General features: G+C 41.1%; 1 protein-coding gene across 6 annotated transcripts; it reads right to left on the bottom strand.

The window, feature by feature from the left end:
• Nucleotides 1-306: 306 nt before the first annotated feature.
• ska3 (spindle and kinetochore associated complex subunit 3) lies at nt 307-16,811 on the bottom strand. Of its 6 annotated transcripts, none has more exons than XR_004567576.1 (13): nt 16,540-16,811; nt 16,389-16,450; nt 13,337-13,508; nt 11,120-11,558; nt 10,692-10,753; nt 9,531-9,718; nt 9,268-9,453; nt 7,226-7,417; nt 5,742-7,144; nt 5,175-5,398; nt 1,831-1,910; nt 849-967; nt 600-619 (listed from the first exon to the last, which is right to left on the bottom strand). XR_004567576.1 is itself a non-coding variant. In XM_034201455.1 (11 exons), exons 1-11 carry the CDS (start codon nt 16,664-16,666, stop codon nt 462-464), a joined length of 1,785 nt encoding a protein of 594 aa, XP_034057346.1. In that variant the 5' UTR covers nt 16,667-16,811; the 3' UTR covers nt 307-461. The 6 variants fall into 6 exon arrangements, 3 of the variants coding, with proteins under 3 accessions (XP_034057346.1, XP_034057347.1, XP_034057348.1); XR_004567575.1 differs by having other exon boundaries at nt 5,742-7,120; XR_004567577.1 differs by lacking the exon at nt 5,742-7,144 and having other exon boundaries at nt 601-619.
• Nucleotides 16,812-19,056: the final 2,245 nt, after the last annotated feature.

Raw genomic sequence — 19,056 nt, 5'->3', positions numbered from 1 at the left:
CTTGAGTAATATTTTGAAATCAGGAATTGTAATGTGTTTAAGTGTTATAGGAGTATGCTTATAACTCTACTCTCTTAGTACTTGAGTTCCATTTGTACTGAAGTGCAATATTGCCATAGTTGTACTTCACTAAAGTATCAATGTTTCATGATGATTTATATTACATTTTATTAATTTAATATATGTTTATAATCAAAACCCCAAGTTTATAGAATACTAATTCTTTTTGAAAGAAAAAATTAAACATGAATGGCAAAATACATTTAAAAATACAGGTAGTTAAAGACCAAAAAAACAATTCAATGATTCATGAGAGGGTGTATACTTTAATATATAGTTTATTGACATTTAACAGGATTTTTTTTTAGAAACCAGCATCTCTTCAGCTTAAAGATGGATCTAACTAGGACGTCTCTACATTTTTGCTCCTAATCGGACAGCTTGATGTGTCCAAGCGCCCTTTACTTTTGTGTGCACAGTTTGTACACAGCGGTGTTCCTGGCTCCTCCAATGTGCTTCAGTCTCTTGAGCTCCATCAGACAGAGGATGAATATGGGGGTCTTTGTTCCCACCATGCAAATCCTCTGCAGCTCCTCCATCTGAAACTCTGTGTGTTCTCCTGCAGAGGGCAACAAAGGACAGCAACTGAGTAAAGCCTACAAACAACTAGTCTCCTGGACTTATGCTGTGGTTGTTTGATGTAAACAATCTTAAGCATGCCATTTGAGATCTTAAAAAAATAAAAAAGGGAATGTATTTTTTTGTAGATCCTCTCAAATTCAAACACCTAAACAAGTTATTTAGACCTTATCTGTTCACTTTGACCATGAGAGTAGTGTAGCACTGACCTTCACTCTCTGCTGTGAACGTGTTGATGTGCTCCACCACCTCGTTGAGGTTGTGCAAAGTCATCAGCCTCATGTACTTTGGTAAAGTCTGGAACTCACTCTCCGACACCACAGACAGTCTGGGAAGAGGACAAGTAACAATTGAAATCTTTATTACAAAAAACATTAAGACATTAATGATACCGAGATAGCTGTAAACTCTCTTCTTCATTTTGCGAGAAAGAAAAAAGCAACAAGGGTCTTTCCAACGTATTATCTTTTCTAACGATTTTCTATCCTTGAAAACTGCAAATTTAAATTCAAGTGTTTCCAAAGACTTCCAGCACCTGGCAAACACTGTCTAAAGCAGGGGTGTCAAACTCAAATACATAGTGGGCCAAAATAAAAAAATGGGTACTAGTCGAGGGCCGGACTGGTTCAATGTTTATTGCAGAACTTATTGAAATGAACGTATTGCACATATTAAACCTGGAACTAACAAAGCTTAAATTATTGCCTATAAAAACAACATTAAACATTAAATAATCAGTTGCATTAATTTCTTATGGCTCTATCTGCAGCTTTTCCAGAGTCATTTCTTATGAGTACATATAGCTTCAAAAAAACAATTTCCCTTAAAGAAAAAACAAACATGCCCTGTTGTCGTGAGAAAAAAAAAATGCATTAGGAAACATCCATGTAAACTCTGTGATGCTAGTTCAAGCAGATACTTGGCATCTCATCTTGGGTGCAAGTTCATCAATGTTTGGGCTCAGGCTCTGAGCTGAGGAAACCCTCAGGATGGAGTGAAGGTGTGCGTGCAATATACCGGCGGGACAGATCTAATAGTAATTCGAAATTATCCTGCGGGCCGAAATTAAATCCACCAAGGGCCTGATTTGGCCCCCGGGCCTTGAGTTTGACACATGTGGTCTAAAGCATTTGTACAAATTGGATCAAGCCGCAGTTAGAGTTAGGGTAGTGATTTTCTTTCTTTTCTTACCTGTTTTTATAATTCCCCCCCCTGATATTTGGGTGCACAACAGCGATCGTAGGGTTCTTCAACCGAGCCTGGGACACAAGCTTCAAAATAAAAGAGAAATCAGAAGTGAGAAAAACACAATACAAGTAATTGGCCTAATATGTCCAACACAATTAAAGTCTCTTCATTATCTATACTCAAACAGCAAATTTCAGGAAGCCTGGGGACCTTTTATGAATGCATTTGAAACTGTGTAAATCATTCCGTTATTGGTTTAGCTTAAGAGCAGCATATGTATGTATGTATGTATGTATGTATGTATGTATGTATGTATGTCAGTGGCGAACCGTGTTTATCACAACTGGACCTTCCGTAGACACACACACATTAAACTATAGGAAGCTTCATTATCACATTAGGGAATTAACATAGGTGACAAAATAGTTAATTTAACTTTTTATTCCACAATTAAAACCTTTTTTGTGCAAATAGCAGCAAAGTAGTGGACATCTTTTAAACAACATTATAAAAATAAAATTTAGACCAGCTCCCTGAGTGGTTTACAAAATTACAACTTAAAATAAATATAATTTGTCATAAAACAAATAACTTGTAATAAAAATTGAACTACTACATAACAATATCAACTTGTGAACCATTTTGTTTCATAAACCTTTTTTAAATCAAAATGTCTTAGCAACAGTCAGTGCAAAGTAAAACAAAGTGTTCTTGGTCATCATGACTAGCCTAAACAAATAAAGATGAGGGTTGCGGTCGGATAGTTTAAAAATCAGCTCCTAAGTTCTAACCCTTTCTCCTATTCCTTGACCTCTGAGTGAAACGTCACGGGGTTAAGGGATAGTGGATAGGAGAATTCAAAAGGACTTAGGAGACGAGACCGCGGTACTTTAGAGAATCCGAATGCACTTTCACTATCCGACGTGTTTATGAAGCGCCAGCGGGCGTCATGAATGTGCGTCTGCTGCTGTGGGGAAACTATGGAAACTACAGTTAGCGGACTACAACATGGATGTTCAATAAGAACGAGGGACTACTGTAAACTCATCTAGAGACTCTGCACCGTGCTCTGATGCTGTTGTTTTATGCTTTATGAACGTGGACAACAGAGAAACATATTCTTCATGACCAAAGTTGGAATTTAAATAAAAAAGGAAAGTGAAACTTCTGCTCGTCACCCTCTCCCTCCGGTCCACATTAATACAAATGATCCCAATACGTATGATTGATGAACATATCTTAAAATCAATACAAATGTATTTATTATAAACGTTATTCCTTAACATCTATCACTGTGTATATCACCATTCAAACATCTTTTAAAAGTTGAACAAACCCCACACAGCTGAGTAAAGACTGTGAAATGTTGACTTTATTTGATCATTTCAGTAAAAACTAACGTTCATATTTCTCTTTTTGATTATAATACTGACGAACGTTCAACACAAAGCACTTTGGCAACTTACCACATACGTTTTAAAATGCTTAATAAGCACCGTAACTTTCATGATATAATTTCTCCGTCATAATCGGTTGTTTTCGTGAACGGCCGACTGTTGAGCGACGGCAAATGCTGCAAGGCATTGTGGGGCAGCATTTTCTCCTCTCCTTTCGGTTAGGGAGGTCCAGTGGTTCCTAAGCTAAAGGAGGTTGTAAAGGAAGTTTGAAACCTCCTTTCCTTTCATTTAGAGAATTGGAACGGCACTTATCATGGCTGCCACTGAGGGACTTCCGGGTCATTTCACTCCGTTAGGAAGGTTCCTAAGGCAAGCTAAATGGACTATTCGACTGCAGCCCTGCTTTCTTTCTGAACAGAGCACCTAGCAGTTAAATCAATCTGAACATTTCTTTTTCACAATTTCAACTGTTGCATAATGTAGTCAAATATAATAATTAGACTTTTTAAGCATCTGTATGCATTGCTCAATCAGGCTTAGAGGTTTTTGGCCAAGAATACTAGTCTATCCACTAATGCAGGCTTGAGACAAGAACGTTGGCAAGTGACGATGTTGCCACTTGCACTGAAAAGCCTCTCTGAGGGGGCATTTGTAGCAGGTATGCATAGGTACTTGCGGGCAAGCTTGGCGAGTTGTGGAAAGATTACTTTGTGCGTTTTCCACCATGCAAGTGGATCTTCATCTTTGTCTATTGAAGGTGTTAGCAGGTAGCTGTTTAACTCTGCTTCCACAGCATCCTTTAGGTACTGAGACAAATCAGCCTTTGCTGCAGCTTCGCTCTGTTTAAAGAAACTTCCCAAAGACCTCTTGCCTTTCTTTGCCTGGGACGTGCCAGCCACTTCGCACTCCACTTCAGTGCTGCAGCTTGCAGCTGCAGTCTCCTGGCATGTCATGATTGTCGTCATCATCTCCGATGTCACTCTGGCCTTGACTTGGGGCTTGCTGTCTGCAGTGACGAAGTCCATCTTGAACCGGGGGTCCAAACAAGATGCCATATCTAGCAGCTTCTGAGTATCTTCATCTTCATATTTCTCATTCAGGTAGTCCCTCATCTCTTTCTTCTTGCTCAGGTCTGTGTCTTCTTCTCGCATTAGCAGCATTGACGAGTTGAAGAGGTGAAGAACTGGCTTCACATAGGAGACACTAACGTATTCTTCCCCTGAAAGTGCGTCTGTGAACTCCAGCAATGGGCCCAGGGACTTGCTAACAGATTCCAGGACATCTATATCTTGCCAGTTTGGAATTAGATGCTTCTTGTCCACAGACAGGACCTGACTTAAAGCTTTCTGCTGCTCCAGTATCCTGCTGATCATCATCTGCCTGGAACCAGAGTCCTGCACGGGTCTGATTTTCAAGACCCGCTCCCGCCCCCGCGACGTGCAATACCGAACCCGCCCCGTTACCCGCACATATTGCCAATTAGTTCCGCAACCCGACCCGACTCGTCGGCACAAGATCCGCAACCCGACCCGAACCCGCATAGCATATGAGCAGTGAAAACGTGCAATTATTAACACACGCAGTTGCATATTTGTCTCAAAAAGCGTGGGATGTCGGTTATTTCCTCCATCTAGGATGACACCAGAAGCCTCCCAGACGTTGGATTTCGCTCTTGAGGAAGTGTTATTGAAAATGCTGTATTATCCGCTAGAGAGCTTCACCTCAGCCATTTCGAATGTGGCGCGCACAGCAGCAGATTGATGCGCTGCAGAGGTTATGATTATGCGCGGTCCCGCGGGGGAGAGGTCTGAGGATTTAAACATTAAACTAAATTATTATTATTTAAATATATTTATTATGCAATACCCGCGACCCGACCCGCATCATCTTTGTTTTACCCAGAACCGAACCCGGAAAAAAGCGTTTGAAAAAATACCACCCGCGAATCACCTTTTTTGCGGGTCACCCGTCGGGTACCCGACCCGATGCAGGACTCTGCCTGGAACCCCATCTTGTTTGGCATTCTGATATGAGGGAATGTGATGGCAGATTGAGTTCCTTCTGGGCTTTTGCAAGAGCACTTCTGGCCTTCCAGCTGTGAGAGAAGTGACCCACCAGCTTCTTGTACACACCCGCAGTACGGTTGATGCGGCCATCCTTTTTCACTGCATTTTCTAAGGGGGAATAAATGAATAAAAAGTGAAGATTAAATATTATACACATTTATATTAACTATACATTTACAAGTGTGTGTGTGTGTGTGTGTGTGTGTGTGTGTGTGTGTGTGTGTGTGTCCTCCAGTTTGAAATTAGCTGCCTTCAACAATGAATTGCTTATAAAACGTAACATTTATGAAACTCATTCAAATTAAGAAAACTGTTGCATTTCAGGACAGGTTGTTAAGCACTCCTGGAAAAGATAGCATTACTCTGTTCCACTCCCCTGAATAAAGGTTATTAAAAAAAAGACTCGACACAGACACAGCTTAGTAAATAAAGCGTGGGCGGGGTAACTTACCAACAGCAAGATGAAGTCTGTGGCCAAAGCACTGCAGCCTGGTCCACTCGTTCAGGGAGGCAGCCTTCACCATATTTGCAGCATTGTCTGTTGTTATACAGACTTGACGTGTCTCATCCAGGCCCCAAGCAGCCACCGCTTCTCTTAGCCCCGCTGCGATGTTCTCACTTGTGTGATTTTTTGGGAAAAATGCCGCTTGCAAACAGCGACTTTTCAGTCCTCGTCAATAAAGTGCACCGTCAGGCTTATGTACGGCTCCGTTGTCCGGCTGGACCACAAGTCCGTTGTAACAGCATAGTATTCCACTTTAGACAGCTCTGTTTCAACTTTTGCCCTGCATTTCTCGTACAGGTCGGGGATGGCGACTTGAGAAAAATAGGTGCGTGACGGTATTACGTACCGCTTATCAAGTGACCGGATCATTTTCTTAAAACCCTCTTTGGTAACGGTGTAAATTGGTACCATGTCTTTTGCCAGGTGAAATGTTATGGCATCTGTGATGTCTTTATGCCGTTTTGAACCTCTCTCATATGGTGCAACACCGGCAAAGGCATCTGAAATAGTTTTTTGCTTTGGCTGTGGATGGCAATCAGATCTGACTTTGCACTCGTCATACAGAGATTGGTGGTGTCTATTCAAATGGGCGAGTAAATTCGACGTGTTGCCGAAACAATTGCATGGCACTGTCTACAAAGTACCTTTGTTTGGTCAACATCAACCTTTTTGTATCCAAAATAGTTCCAGATGGCAGATGTTGCTTTTCTTTTTCGAAGTAAATCTTCATTCTCTCCGGTATTGTCCTCCTGTGCCTCGCTCATTTTTTACCGGTGTTTTGATGGTCTGCAAACTAGCGGGACGGGGCCTGCTGTGATCAAGAATGATTGTGATTGGTGGTTTGCTGTGCATGCAGAGCCTGCATGTCACTCACTCAAGTACCCCTGACATGAGAGCCGTGCAAGTTTTCCTTTTGTAGCAAGCAGCAAAATAATTGTAACATGACGTGTTTGAGTTAATTCACCTACTTAATATCGGACGTCCTAAAAATAAAAATCGCACGTATCTGCGGTGTGAATATCGCGCATGCGCATATTGCGGTTATCGCCATGACACGATATATCGTTCAGCCCTAATGTGTAGGTTGCATGAGTGTACATCATCCAACAATATGTCTGGCATATATTCGTGTGTGTGTGTAAGGATCACTGGCAGTGATAGGGGATTACTTTAGTTGTTATTGTTTTTCTTGTTTTGTTTTTTATCAGCACAGACCCATCGCTAATTTGCATTGGCATATATTATTACTATATGACAAACACTGCTTATTGATTGTCGAAACTAAATCAAAAGATTTTTGATGTGAAAGTCTCTCCATTATTGATCTAGGAATGAGATAAAGCCAAAGACTGTTTGAGTGAATCTCAATATAAAAACTCAAGGTACAGAAACTATAACACACAATGTCTGTTTGAATAAGCAGGACTTACTTTACAGATGTCCTGAGTCACAGAGCTCAGGTCGGGCATCTCGGGGGTGGTGGGCTCTCCGTAGTCCATCCTGATGCGGGGGGTCCCAAAGCTGAAGTTCTGGGTGGGGCCATCCAGATCCAGACTGTTGACAGTGGGCTCCTTGTTGTCCTTTGTAATGTTGAAAGTCTTCCTCAGCATTTTTTCACTTCTCTAGAGGCAAACAGGAGACATATAAAAAGTGGGGCAAACATTTAAAAATGATGATGAAGTTCACGTTTTAATAAAGTTATTGTTTTACTGTCTTGAGTAAAATACAGAATATTGATATATTACTAAATATAGATTAGCTATTTTTGTTGTATTTAGCTATATTAACAGCAGCAAAAGGTCAAACCCCAGAAAGGAGTTAGCATTTTTCACTTCCAGTTCAGTTTTCACTGAGTTAATGGGTTTTTGGTTAAATGCTTAAAATAAGGGGAATGATTAAGGATTAACTTACACCAGAGATGGGCAAATGGCGGCCCGGGGGCAACCGGCTGTTGTTATGCCTGCTGTGACATTTAAGTTACCGCTTGTAATTATGCCGTTACAATCTTAAAAGTTGTATTTATCATCTGAATTTGCCGAAACAAGTTTAATATTCCTAAAACCAAGACTTTTTTTATTTGAAATCACATGAAAACAAACTGTCACGGACCCTGACGTGTTATCTATGATTACTACGCTTTTCATTCATAGTTTCAGCGGGAGGGAGGGGGAGCGGCGCTGAGGAACAGCAGAGGCAGAGCTGACAGGTGTCTGTGTTGACACTCCCCTTATAGAGAGGCGAAGTCCCTCCCCTTCCGGGGGACCTCCATGGGACCTTATTTCGGAAAAAGTATGTATTGAAGTCAATGGAGAGAGAGAGATTATCTTTTGATCCCGTTTGAATTGTGCCACGAATTACACATATGATGTTTGTCAATTTAAAAGATAATTTTGCAAGTAAAAAAAATTCAAATGTGTCGTAAAACTGTGAAGTAACACTTTTCTTTGTGAGAAGCGCTCAATGAACTGCATCTCTGGTCTTGCATACGTCACCAACACCAAGATGGCCGTCACGTTACATTTCACCTCTTTCTTTCAGAATGAGGAGAAAAGTATTAAAAGAGGTGAAAATCACTCCAACTCTGGGCATGTTGAGAGCTGTGCGTACACACAAGGGGAGTTAGTCGGTTCCGTAAGAGCCAGCATGCGGGACCGGCTTTACAAGGTTTCGGTGAGTAACACGGGTGTAATGTGTAACGTTAATGTCAGCTAGCTAAATTCACTTAATCGACTCTGGGATTTGTAGTCTTTCTAGTTGCGTATTTATCATAGTCTTATATTTCAACAGTTTTACGACAAACTGTGACTTTTTTGACATGGAAATGATTATTTAAGATTGACAAACATCATATGTGTAATTCATGGCATAATTCAAACGGGATCTAAAGATAATCTTTCTCTCCCCATTGACTTCAATACATAATTTTTCAGAAATAAGGTCCCATGGGGCGGAAGTAGATGGGCGGGACTTCGCCTCTATTGTGCGTCAGCAGAGACTACAAGTGTCTAAGGTTCAAGTTAAGAGAACTAATGTCTGGGTAGTGTTCATGACTTCATGTTTATGTCATCTCAATGCACACACATTTCCCGTGCTTTCCAATAGTTTAAAATAGTTTTATTCCACTGTTAAATAACCTGTTCATTACAAACATGCCACTTTAGTGAGCTTATTAGAGGATGTTCCCTGAAAGATTGTAAAATGTCAAAGATGTCAGACTTAGTATATTTGTTAATAATTACATACTATACGTGGAATGTGTGTGTTCCAAGTGAATCTGCAGCCCCCTGGTGGCCAGTACATAAATGATGTGGCCCCCACCACCATCCAAGTTGCCCACCCCTGGTCTACACAAACCCCTTACCCAAATCAAAAAGGGACCTTTTTTGGCTGCACATGGCAACTTGTGTTTTACCAATATGGCAATCAGCCGTTAAAAGTGACCTGGCTTTAAACAGCGTTTCTTTGTTCTTACTTTCTGTAGGGAATTTCCCAAAATAGACTCCAGGTTTGGCATCTCTGGCATCTCCATGTCCTCCGCACCCATGCTGCTTATCTCCGGCACGTCGTATTCCCAGGGGCGTTTGGATCCGATTGCTCCGGTACGAGATGATTCAAAGAAGTGGGAATCCTCCTCAGAGTTCCCAGGCTGCTGTGCACTCTGTGGACACATGCACACACTCTGAGTATTTGTGTCTGTAAAGAAATGCATTCTCCACATGCACTCATATGTCATACCTTGTTAGAGCTGACCAGGCGGTTCATATATGGAGTCAGAAATGCTGGGACCTCTGGGGTAGTAGGCAGGTTTCCAAGGCGACGGGGGGATTCTGGGGGATCGTTGTAGGAGCAGTGAACGTTTGTCTTTATGAGCTTGAGCCCTGGAGTGGAAAACACAGGAGGCTCTGGGGTCTCCAGGTTGTGTGCTGAAGGCAAAAAGTACATATAGGTCTGATGGACTTCTCAACTCGTCATAAAAGCTCCCAAACTGGCTGAAGTCGCCCACTCCTCAGAGCAATTACCAGAGGGGAATGCAGCGAGAGACAATACTTTCTAACGTGACGCACTTGAACATTTCCCACTAAATACTGAAGGTGTTATGATGCAGAGAAACAGGACCATTTACACGAGAGAAAACATTTGGAAATTTAAATAAGAAAAAATAAGGAAATTAAAACACTTGAAATAAACAAATAAAATAATTAATAATGATATAAAAATGGGACATGAAGATAACAATTGTAATAGGGTCCTTATTCAAACTGTTCTTTAGGAAAGTCGTTATCTTAAAAACACACGTAGGTCGTTTTTTTTAATGCAGATTCTGACACAAATGTTTTGTTATTTGGAATTCTGTTCTTGTTTGAATAGATTCTAGTCTCACTCGAGTGCCCACCTTTGTTAATCTAGGCAGCTATTTTATATTCTTAGTCCTTAGACAAAGTGGTTATTAGTTTGAATCACTTTTTAGATTTGTGGTTAGTAGTAAAGTTGATAATTCAATCCTACAAAATGATAAAAATAAAATGTAAGACCTCTCTAGGGCTGTGTGATATGGAGAAAGTCAAATATCATGATATTTTTGATCAAATAGGTTAATATCCATGTTGGGTGGACCATTTCACTAAATATTCATCAGTAATGTGGTGACAATGACTAAGGTGGTAAAGGCAAATATTAGAATAGTTAAAACATTAAAGAAATTACATCACATTCATGTAATTTCCAGCCTTTGAAGGCTTTATGCAATATTATAAGAAAAGAGACAATATCTAGTTTCATATCAGATCTATGATAGATATATTGCACAGCCTTGTCTTCCAAAACATAACTCATTACTGAAAACTGTAAGCAACAGTAAATAATTCAACTAAAGAGGGCAGTCTAGGAGTTACATACCTTGTGTGTTCAAACTCTCCATTAAAGCGTTAACTGGGGGTTCAGGCCGGTCTTGTGATGGTCTGTAAAGAGGAAGCTCATACATCAGCAATAAGCGGTGACTCTACAGTAGACTGGAAAGTAGGGCTGCTCGATTATGGCAAAAATCATAATCTCGATTATTTGGGTCAATAATTGATATCACGATTATTAAAAACGATTATTCATTTACTTTGAAAACATCCATTTAAAAAAAGAAGAAGATTTGAACAGTTGATTAGGGTTAGGTATAATTCAACTGAAAAACCAATGCATTTTCTTTTAAATAAAAATTAAATAAATGGTTTTTTATAAACTGCAGTGGGGTTTGAACCTGACATCCTGATCCGAACACCAACGTACTAGTCCACTGCGCCACACAGCCTCCCTTGATGCTCATTATCCTCTACCTTTGGGGCTTTTCAACGTTCTTCTTGAACAGATCCATAGTGAAGTCGTTGTTGAGACACATGGTGTACTCTGTAAGGCCAAAGTCAGACGGAAGAGGCGTCCGCAGATCTTCATCATCCATCCGCAGGGCACATTTGGGGGTAAAGGGCATTGGTGGTGGCGGTGCAGGCTCGTAGAGCGAGGGGTAAGGCAGACTCATCTCAGGCATGGGGGGCACTTCAGAGCAATCAGCTAACGATTTCTTCAGCTGCATCTCAGAGAGGCCGAAGTCAGACAACCGTGGTGTTCGCATAACGTCAGTGAAGGCCGGCGGTTTGGCCGTCTGAGGCGATGAGGAGGGACTGCCTCCAGCCTCCTCCTGGCTTTCCCCTTCTTCTTCTCCTGCTTCATTGTCCTCTGATTCTTCACCTGCAGCCTTTGACTGCTGTCCGATAGCCTCTGTGCAAGAGAAAGATTCCATAAAAACACATTTGATATCATGTTGTTTTCTTCAGTGAGCAGCCAAAGGGATAGTTTTACCATAGTTTATGTGTTAGAGCCAGTCTTTTGGTTTTGTAAAAAGTGCAGAATATAGTCACCTAATCATGACCTCTGCAGTCAAGGCTATAAAAGACTACATTCCCCAGGCTCTTAAGAGACACAGCGATGGGCTACCTGTGTGGAAGACGCTGTCTAACCAGTAGGGGTGTTGAAAATAATCGTTTCTACGATGCATTGCGATGCGGACGTGGACGATTCGGTCTCGATGCAGTGACGGAAGATAATCGGTTATAGCGTAGTAACGTTGCTTCCTGATTTTCCGGCCGCGGCTTTACTATAACGTTTTTTTTTCTGTCACTTTAATATCTAATCGGTCGGTGACATAGAGATCAGGGAACAGACGTGACAGCGGCACAGCAACACCGAACACGGAGCAGTCTGCTTTATCCACCAACACAAGAACACCAGTCCAGAACCAACAGCAGAAGGACCCGCTCTGAATCACTCCGTGTCGCTGCGGCTCAGGGATTTATGTTTTTCAAAAATAATCGCGTTACAATCATGTCAGGTTTTTGGTGGATTTAATTAAGTCTTGGATTGCAGAGTATGAATGTCCTCTAGCAATTTTCAGACAATATATACGTGTGTAAAGTTTGTGAAGGCAGGAGGAAAAAAGCTTCCGCGATCACCGTCTCCTCCGTTCCACCAAGCCCCGCCCCCTCCTGAAAATAATGAGTGACAGGCTGATAGTGACCCGATAGAAACTTTATTATTCACTTAATCACTGAGATATAATGAAGCTAACTTAATCTCATACATTCATGGGATTTATGCAACAGTAAGACAGAGAATGTAAGTGTGCACCCACATGCAGTATTTTAGTTGTTATATGCTGTTGTAAATACTCCTGTTGTCTGCTGTGTTCAGACTCAAGTCCTGTGTGTGATGCCACATTCAGGACATTCAGTGTCCCTTTTTAACAGAAGACCGTTGCTAGAAGCTGCAGCTAGACTGCAGAAGCACTATTTTTTGTTTTTGAGGATGGAACACACACAGATATAGGGAGGCTAGACCAATACAATTCATTTATTTTGGTTTATAAATGAATGTCAAGACATTTCTGTTATTGATTTCTGAAGCACTTTCTAAATAATAAAAAGAGAGTTCATATGTATTTACTGCATGTATGCATTGATGGAAAATAAGCCATGTGCAGTAATATAGAAAATTGAGGATGCAACGCATTGGTATGAATCGTGATGCATCGGGATATCGAATTGAATCGAATCGTTGACAGGATAATCGTAATCGAATCGAATCGTGAGACCAGTGAAGATGCACAGCCCTACTAACCAGTAAGTTATATTAGCTTACATAAAGTAAATAAAGAAGGATCCAAGTTGTTTATTATTTGATTTAAGTTGTGCCTCTTTTGTTATGTTTTGTTTGACTATTGTAAAGGCCAATTTTCTTTGTTGAATGTTTAAATGGACAACATCACACCCATAATCAGAAGTAAAACAAGTCATCACAACTGTAAGTAAAAGATAACGCATTAGAGCGGTCGGGTTGAATGGTCTTAACAAAGTAAGTCAGCCGCGACAGATATTTGACTTACGTAGCTTCTCGTACTGGAGGTGTGCCGACTGCCTTATACTGGACGTTATTCACTGACTTTGGATAAGTATCAACACTATCCCTTTAAGAAAAGAGATACAGCTACTGTCATTACTTACTGCTCGCTCTCTGGGTGTCTCGTGGAGCTTGGTAACCGTATTTCTCCCAGTGTCCCTTAAGTGCCTGGATGTCCTTAGTCACTTTTTTCTGCATCACTCTGCTGGCCTTAATAAAGCTGTCCACATAATTCTCCCGCGCTTTCAGCTCAGCAATCTGACCCTGGAGCTGCCCCTGTATGAAGACAAAGCACAGTTCCTTATTGCTCTTTTTAAAAAGTAAATCGGCCCTCAGATGTAGAGTGTATGGTAAAATGTGTGTTAGAAACAGACTGAATAAAACGAATGAATCACTTTCACACTAACTGTTTCTACACATTACATGTCAGTACTGTGGACAATCCCCACAGGAGCAATTTGGGGTGAAGTGTCCCAGGGACACAACGACAAGCTGACTGCAGTGGGACTCGAACTTGCTATCCCCTGATTCGAAGTCCAGCACACTATCCACTGAGCCACAGCCTCCATAGCCTACACTAGATGCTTAAAGAGCCTGTGACAGCATCCCAACAACTGTTGTGCAATGAAATATTGGGCTACTAGTCATCTCGAGCCGTCAGTTTAAAAAAGAAAAAGCGATACCGTTCCGTTAAATATCAATAATTTCGAACATCGCGGGGAAATTCCTTCGACTCATTTTGAAGTTTTGGGGGAAGCCGGAAGTGACGTCAATGCGGGAACGCTTCACTGTGCGGCGAGAGAGCCAAACACGGACAAAGTGTGTTGTCATGCGTAGAAATGGTGAATTACTGAGTTTAGGCACGTTAATAACGTTTTAATTAAGTTGACTACAGTATATTCATATTTGTCAGTGCTTTCATGTCAATTCGGCGAACATAAACATAAATGATCGTGGTGAAGATGATGATTACATTAGGATTAAAAATCGGTAGTGAGAGCTGCTGAATTTCCTCCCGTGGGATGTGATATAAAAACAAATCGATTATTTTTGTAGTTGTAAACTCAAGTGGATGAAACTACATGTATTAGTGCTTTCATGTCAATTCGGCGAACATATGATACATTAAATGATCGTGAGAATGATGATTACAAATCGTTTGTTTGTGCCGGTCTGCATTTCCTGATGAGAAAACAAACCGATGCTTTTTGTAGTTGTAGTACACCAACATGGATTAAACGTCTGGTTTTTTCACCACAATGTTGGGGAAATTAATGGATAAAATGCACGGATTATTATTATTATTATTATTCCCACTCCGATCGGGACACTAGGTCCACCGTTTCCCCGCAGCGAGGCTCCCCCCGTTGACAGTTTACGTGGGCTGGGTGCAGTCGCGGACGAATCCCGATGGGCCGGTACCGAAGTGGGCCGGTCGGATAAATCACTAGCACATCCCCCATAGGCGGCGCGTGAGGCTCAGGTTTGGGAAGGCTAAATAACTTTTTTTACGACTCCGGCGTCTATAGAAAAGAGATCAACTCAGTGTGCGGAGTTTAAATCTCTCAAGTCATATTACAGGATAAAGGATTTAAACTGCCGTATGCAGAGAAGACGCCGACGTGTCGCACTTATCATTCATATTACATCATCAATCAGATCATCGATCATATAATATCATAATATATCATATATTTCCTTATCTGAGTCAGCTTCTCCAGCCGTATCTGGCCGTGTAACACTTACAGTGTCACATACTGTATGCAGAAGTATTATTTTAAGCAACACATTATGTTGACGAAACACTCGAGTCAAATGTAATTAAAGTCAGATCCACTCGTGTCTTAGACGTGAACACGCTCTCAGCTGGAGAGAGAAACCCTGGCTTGAGTTACCGAGTTGATAACCAGCGTCGTAGGACCGCTTAGCGAGATCTCGTTTGTTAGTTTGTTGTTGTTAGTTTGTTACTCAAACATATCCAGGGTCTGTTGAACTGGCTTCGTAGTACAGGGCACAGGTGGCTAGCAGCGCTAATGTCAAAGACACAGACATTGCATTATATTTGTATTTTACCAGGATGCAGTGACACAAATATTTACATATTTACATTTACTATCTACAGCACCCGCCGCCCCTGACATCCCCCACTCCCCCCGTTGACAATTTACTAGCGGTACCGAAGTGGGCCGGTCGAGAGTCCCGGGATGATTTTTAGTCCCAGTCCACCACTGGCTACATGACCGTATGATCGCCCATATTGACGCACCTAATTCCTAAACTTCTAACAGATACAACATAAACCGATCCTTCAGCCTCATACGAGCTCTCAGACACGCTCAAAATTAAACTGTCATCGCTGTCTGAGCTTGCTGCTGTGTGCACCATCGCGCGTTTACATGCAGATGCTGGGATCCTGAACTGTGACGTGTGACGTCATTGCGGGCACAGCTGGAGCGCTGTGCCCGCAATGACGTCACACGTAATTTGGCGGGACTTGAAGAATCCCCGAGAAGATCCAGAAAATGGTCAACATTGAAGGGCAGATTAATGGTTATCAAAGTACAAATATCCAAAATCAGTTCAGTAACGGTTTTCAAGGGGACAATATTTACTCAAATTGATGGGTTTGGATGATGGGGGAAACTCGTGTCACAGGCTCTTTAAAGAGGAACATTATTTCTTTGCTGTACTTTCCTAATAATCTTTTTTCCTCAATGAACAACACCATTTTAATACAAATGACAAACCTTAAAGTTATGTCACACATTTGTTATCTAAAAAGTGTATATCTCTATATTAGCTGTATTGCAGGGCCATTGTGTTATATTTCGTATTATACCAATGTCACTCAGACCAAATGTCATTCAAAAATATATAAGAATTCAGTCTCACAAGAGTAAACGCACTTATCCTAACTAAATACCGTTTTATAGCTGTTTTGGTTAATTTTGCAGGTACTTAAATACATAGTTTATTTAAATAAAATGTCAGTTTGATTTCACCAACTGCCATCAAGGCAACAGACGGTCATTAGGAACATAAGAAACAATAACTTATCTAACTTGAAACAATGGAAATTGAAATGTTTTCGAGTATTTAATACAAGTGTAATATGCCGTTAAACTAAGCTAGGTTTCACAGTTTTCATAAATGTACCTTTAGGTTTCCGACTTCACAGTTCATTTGGTGATATGTTCTCATTGCTCTGGCTGTAGTTTCTGGAATAAAAAGGAACTCACATCAAAACCAGCTAAATGATGCATACACTATTATTATTTTTGGGTTGATAAATAGTGTTTTTACTCACCGCTGTCGTCGTCATCATTGTCGTCGTTGTTTCGGTGTTCAAAGTCGTGCTGGAGTTTAACCGTTTCTGACTCTAAATTCACCGCCAGCTTCTTCAGCTTATCAAAGAACGGAACCGTGGGGTTCATTTTCTGATAAAAAGTCTGAAATGTTGCAAAATGTAGAATAATTATAACATTTACTTCACCGAAAGGGCCGTTTGTTTACCTGCCTGCGCTGCCTTTTACCAACTTCAAAATGTTAGCGCCTTTCCTAGCGGAAGTCTTCTTTTCTTCTTCGTTGGTGTTTATTGGCAGCTTAACGGCGCACTATCGCCATCTATGGACTACAGTGAGAATGAAGAGATTGTTAGAAATATTTAAACAAAAACTACTAAAAATGTCTCTACATTATTTCCTGGTAAGAGCTAGGGTTATTTAATAATGTATTGTTATTGTTGTTATTCTGTATGTTTCTGGGCCATTTAATCAAAAGAGGACTTTACTAATTTGATCGAAAACGTGAAAGTATTTTCTCTTTGAGATAGATAGAATAGATAGAATCGGAGGGATGAAATAGATGAATGATTGATTGATTGATTGATTGATTGAAAAGTGTATTAACAGCTTGTATATTGGGTACAGTACAGTACAGCTCAAAACATACAATTGTTAAGGGGATGCAGACCAGAGAAAGACTTTCGTCTTGTTTACATCAGGGTCCCCCATTTCCAATTCATCATGTCATTTAAGACATATAAGACATATTTGACATACAGATGGCTTATTTACAATTTACATACAGGTGGTTTTTTTACATACAGATTGCTTGTTTACAATTTTCATTTTAGATTTCGTTCTAATACATCCTAACCGGACATTTAAGACATACCAAGTCTACAGATATACAGTTAGTAACAGAGTCTAAAATGCGAGTATATACATAGATGGGGGGGGGGGGGGGGAAGCTGTCTATTGAACGACAGGTTGAGATTTGTACCATTACAGGGGCCAGTTTTGCAATGCTCTCCCCCGAAGGTGCTCTTTAAGAGAGGTTTTGAAGGTAAGTATAGTTTTACTTTCCTTTACAGTTGTGGGAAGAGCGTTCCACCTTGATGTGGCATAATTGCGAAACGTGTATTCCCCCTTTTTTGTGCCAAATCTGGGTTTCACATGATTTGTGGAGCTCCCTCTGGTGTTATGATCATGGTATTCCTTGACCTTTGGGAAGAATTTTGACATGTACATGGGTACCATAGAGGTGTAGTGGATCTTGTAGACCAGGCCCATTGCAAGTAGCTGTACTCTGTCGTCTACTCTAAGCCATCCTAGGTTGTCAAAGTGGGCAGAGGTGAGGTGGGTTCTAGATGAAAGGTCAAGCAGTAGTCTGACCAGTTTATTTTGCGATGTTTGAAGTTTTATTTGTAGCGCCTTGGAGGTGCTATGGTACCATGACGTGCAAGCATAGTCATAGTACCCTTGAATGAGTGCTCCTGCCAGAGTTTTCAGGGTGTTTTTGTTTACCAGAGAGGAGATCTGGTATAGGAATGAAACCCATGCAGAGCACACAGCACACACAGTGACATTTGGCCTCTGCATTTAACCCATCCTACCAGGAGTGTAGTACTAGGAGCAGTGGGCAGCTATTGTACAGCGCCCTGGGAGCAATGGGAGTGGGGGGGTTGTCCGCAGTGGCGGAGCTGGGGGTTTAACCAGGGTTTTAACAGTACTGTTAATATCTTTACAGAAAATTCAGAGGTTTTTAATTTCACTGCTCTTTTAGCTGACATTTAACAAATGCAGGTACATTTTTAGCAGCTATTCATACTAAATCAGTTGTCCCTCCCCCTGGTGCAAGGTCCAACAGATCCATCTTTAGGCTCAGCAGCCCTGTCCCCCCATAATGCTGAACCTGAACCAGCTTTTCTCCCAACTGAAGGAGGTGAGCAGCATTGTGTTGAATGTGTTTAACAAATGTGTTTAACATATCTGAAGGGAGACTGGAATACAATATATATAGATATCAAAACAAAAAGCTAACATCTCATTTAAATTATAAATAATAATAATAATAATAATTCATTTATTTTATATAGGCGCCTTTCAAGGCTCTCAAGGTCGCCGTACAAACACATAAAAAACAAGATACACAATACATACCACCAGCATAAGAGACATAAACAAGACAATGCAGTATATAAATCAATCAAATAACCAAATAAATAAAAACAGAGGATGTGTGATGGATAATGATCAGGGTGGATATGCGAGTGTGAAGAGATATGTTTTGAGGCGTGATTTGAAAATGGGGAGAGAGTCAGTGTTGCGGATGTCAGGTGGGAGGGAGTTCCAGAGGCGGGGTGCAGAGCGGCTGAAGGCTCTAGACCCCATGGTGGTTAAACGGAAGGGGGGTGCAGTGAGGCTGAGGGAAGCAGAAGATCTGAGTGTGCGGATGGGTGTGTTGATGTGCAGGAGGTCGGAGAGGTACAGAAGAGTGAGGTTATGGATGGCCTTAAAGGCGAGGAGCAGAATCTTAAAAA

The sequence above is a fragment of the Gymnodraco acuticeps genome, unplaced genomic scaffold, assembly GCF_902827175.1.
Source record: "Gymnodraco acuticeps unplaced genomic scaffold, fGymAcu1.1, whole genome shotgun sequence".
Taxonomy (NCBI): Eukaryota; Metazoa; Chordata; class Actinopteri; order Perciformes; family Bathydraconidae; genus Gymnodraco; species Gymnodraco acuticeps.
This window is presented reverse-complemented; position numbering and strand designations above follow the sequence as displayed.

Excerpts from the sequence above, each read along its gene's own strand:
- ska3 (XM_034201455.1), bottom strand. The coding sequence starts at position 16,666 with ATGAACCCCACGGTTCCGTTCTTTGATAAGCTGAAGAAGCTGGCGGTG. Across the intron at positions 9,454-9,530 it reads GCCTGGTCAGCTCTAACAAG|AGTGCACAGCAGCCTGGGAA; the intron begins GTATGACATATG and ends ATGTGTCCACAG. Across the intron at positions 1,911-7,225 it reads TGACTCAGGACATCTGTAAA|CTTGTGTCCCAGGCTCGGTT; the intron begins GTAAGTCCTGCT and ends TTTATTTTGAAG.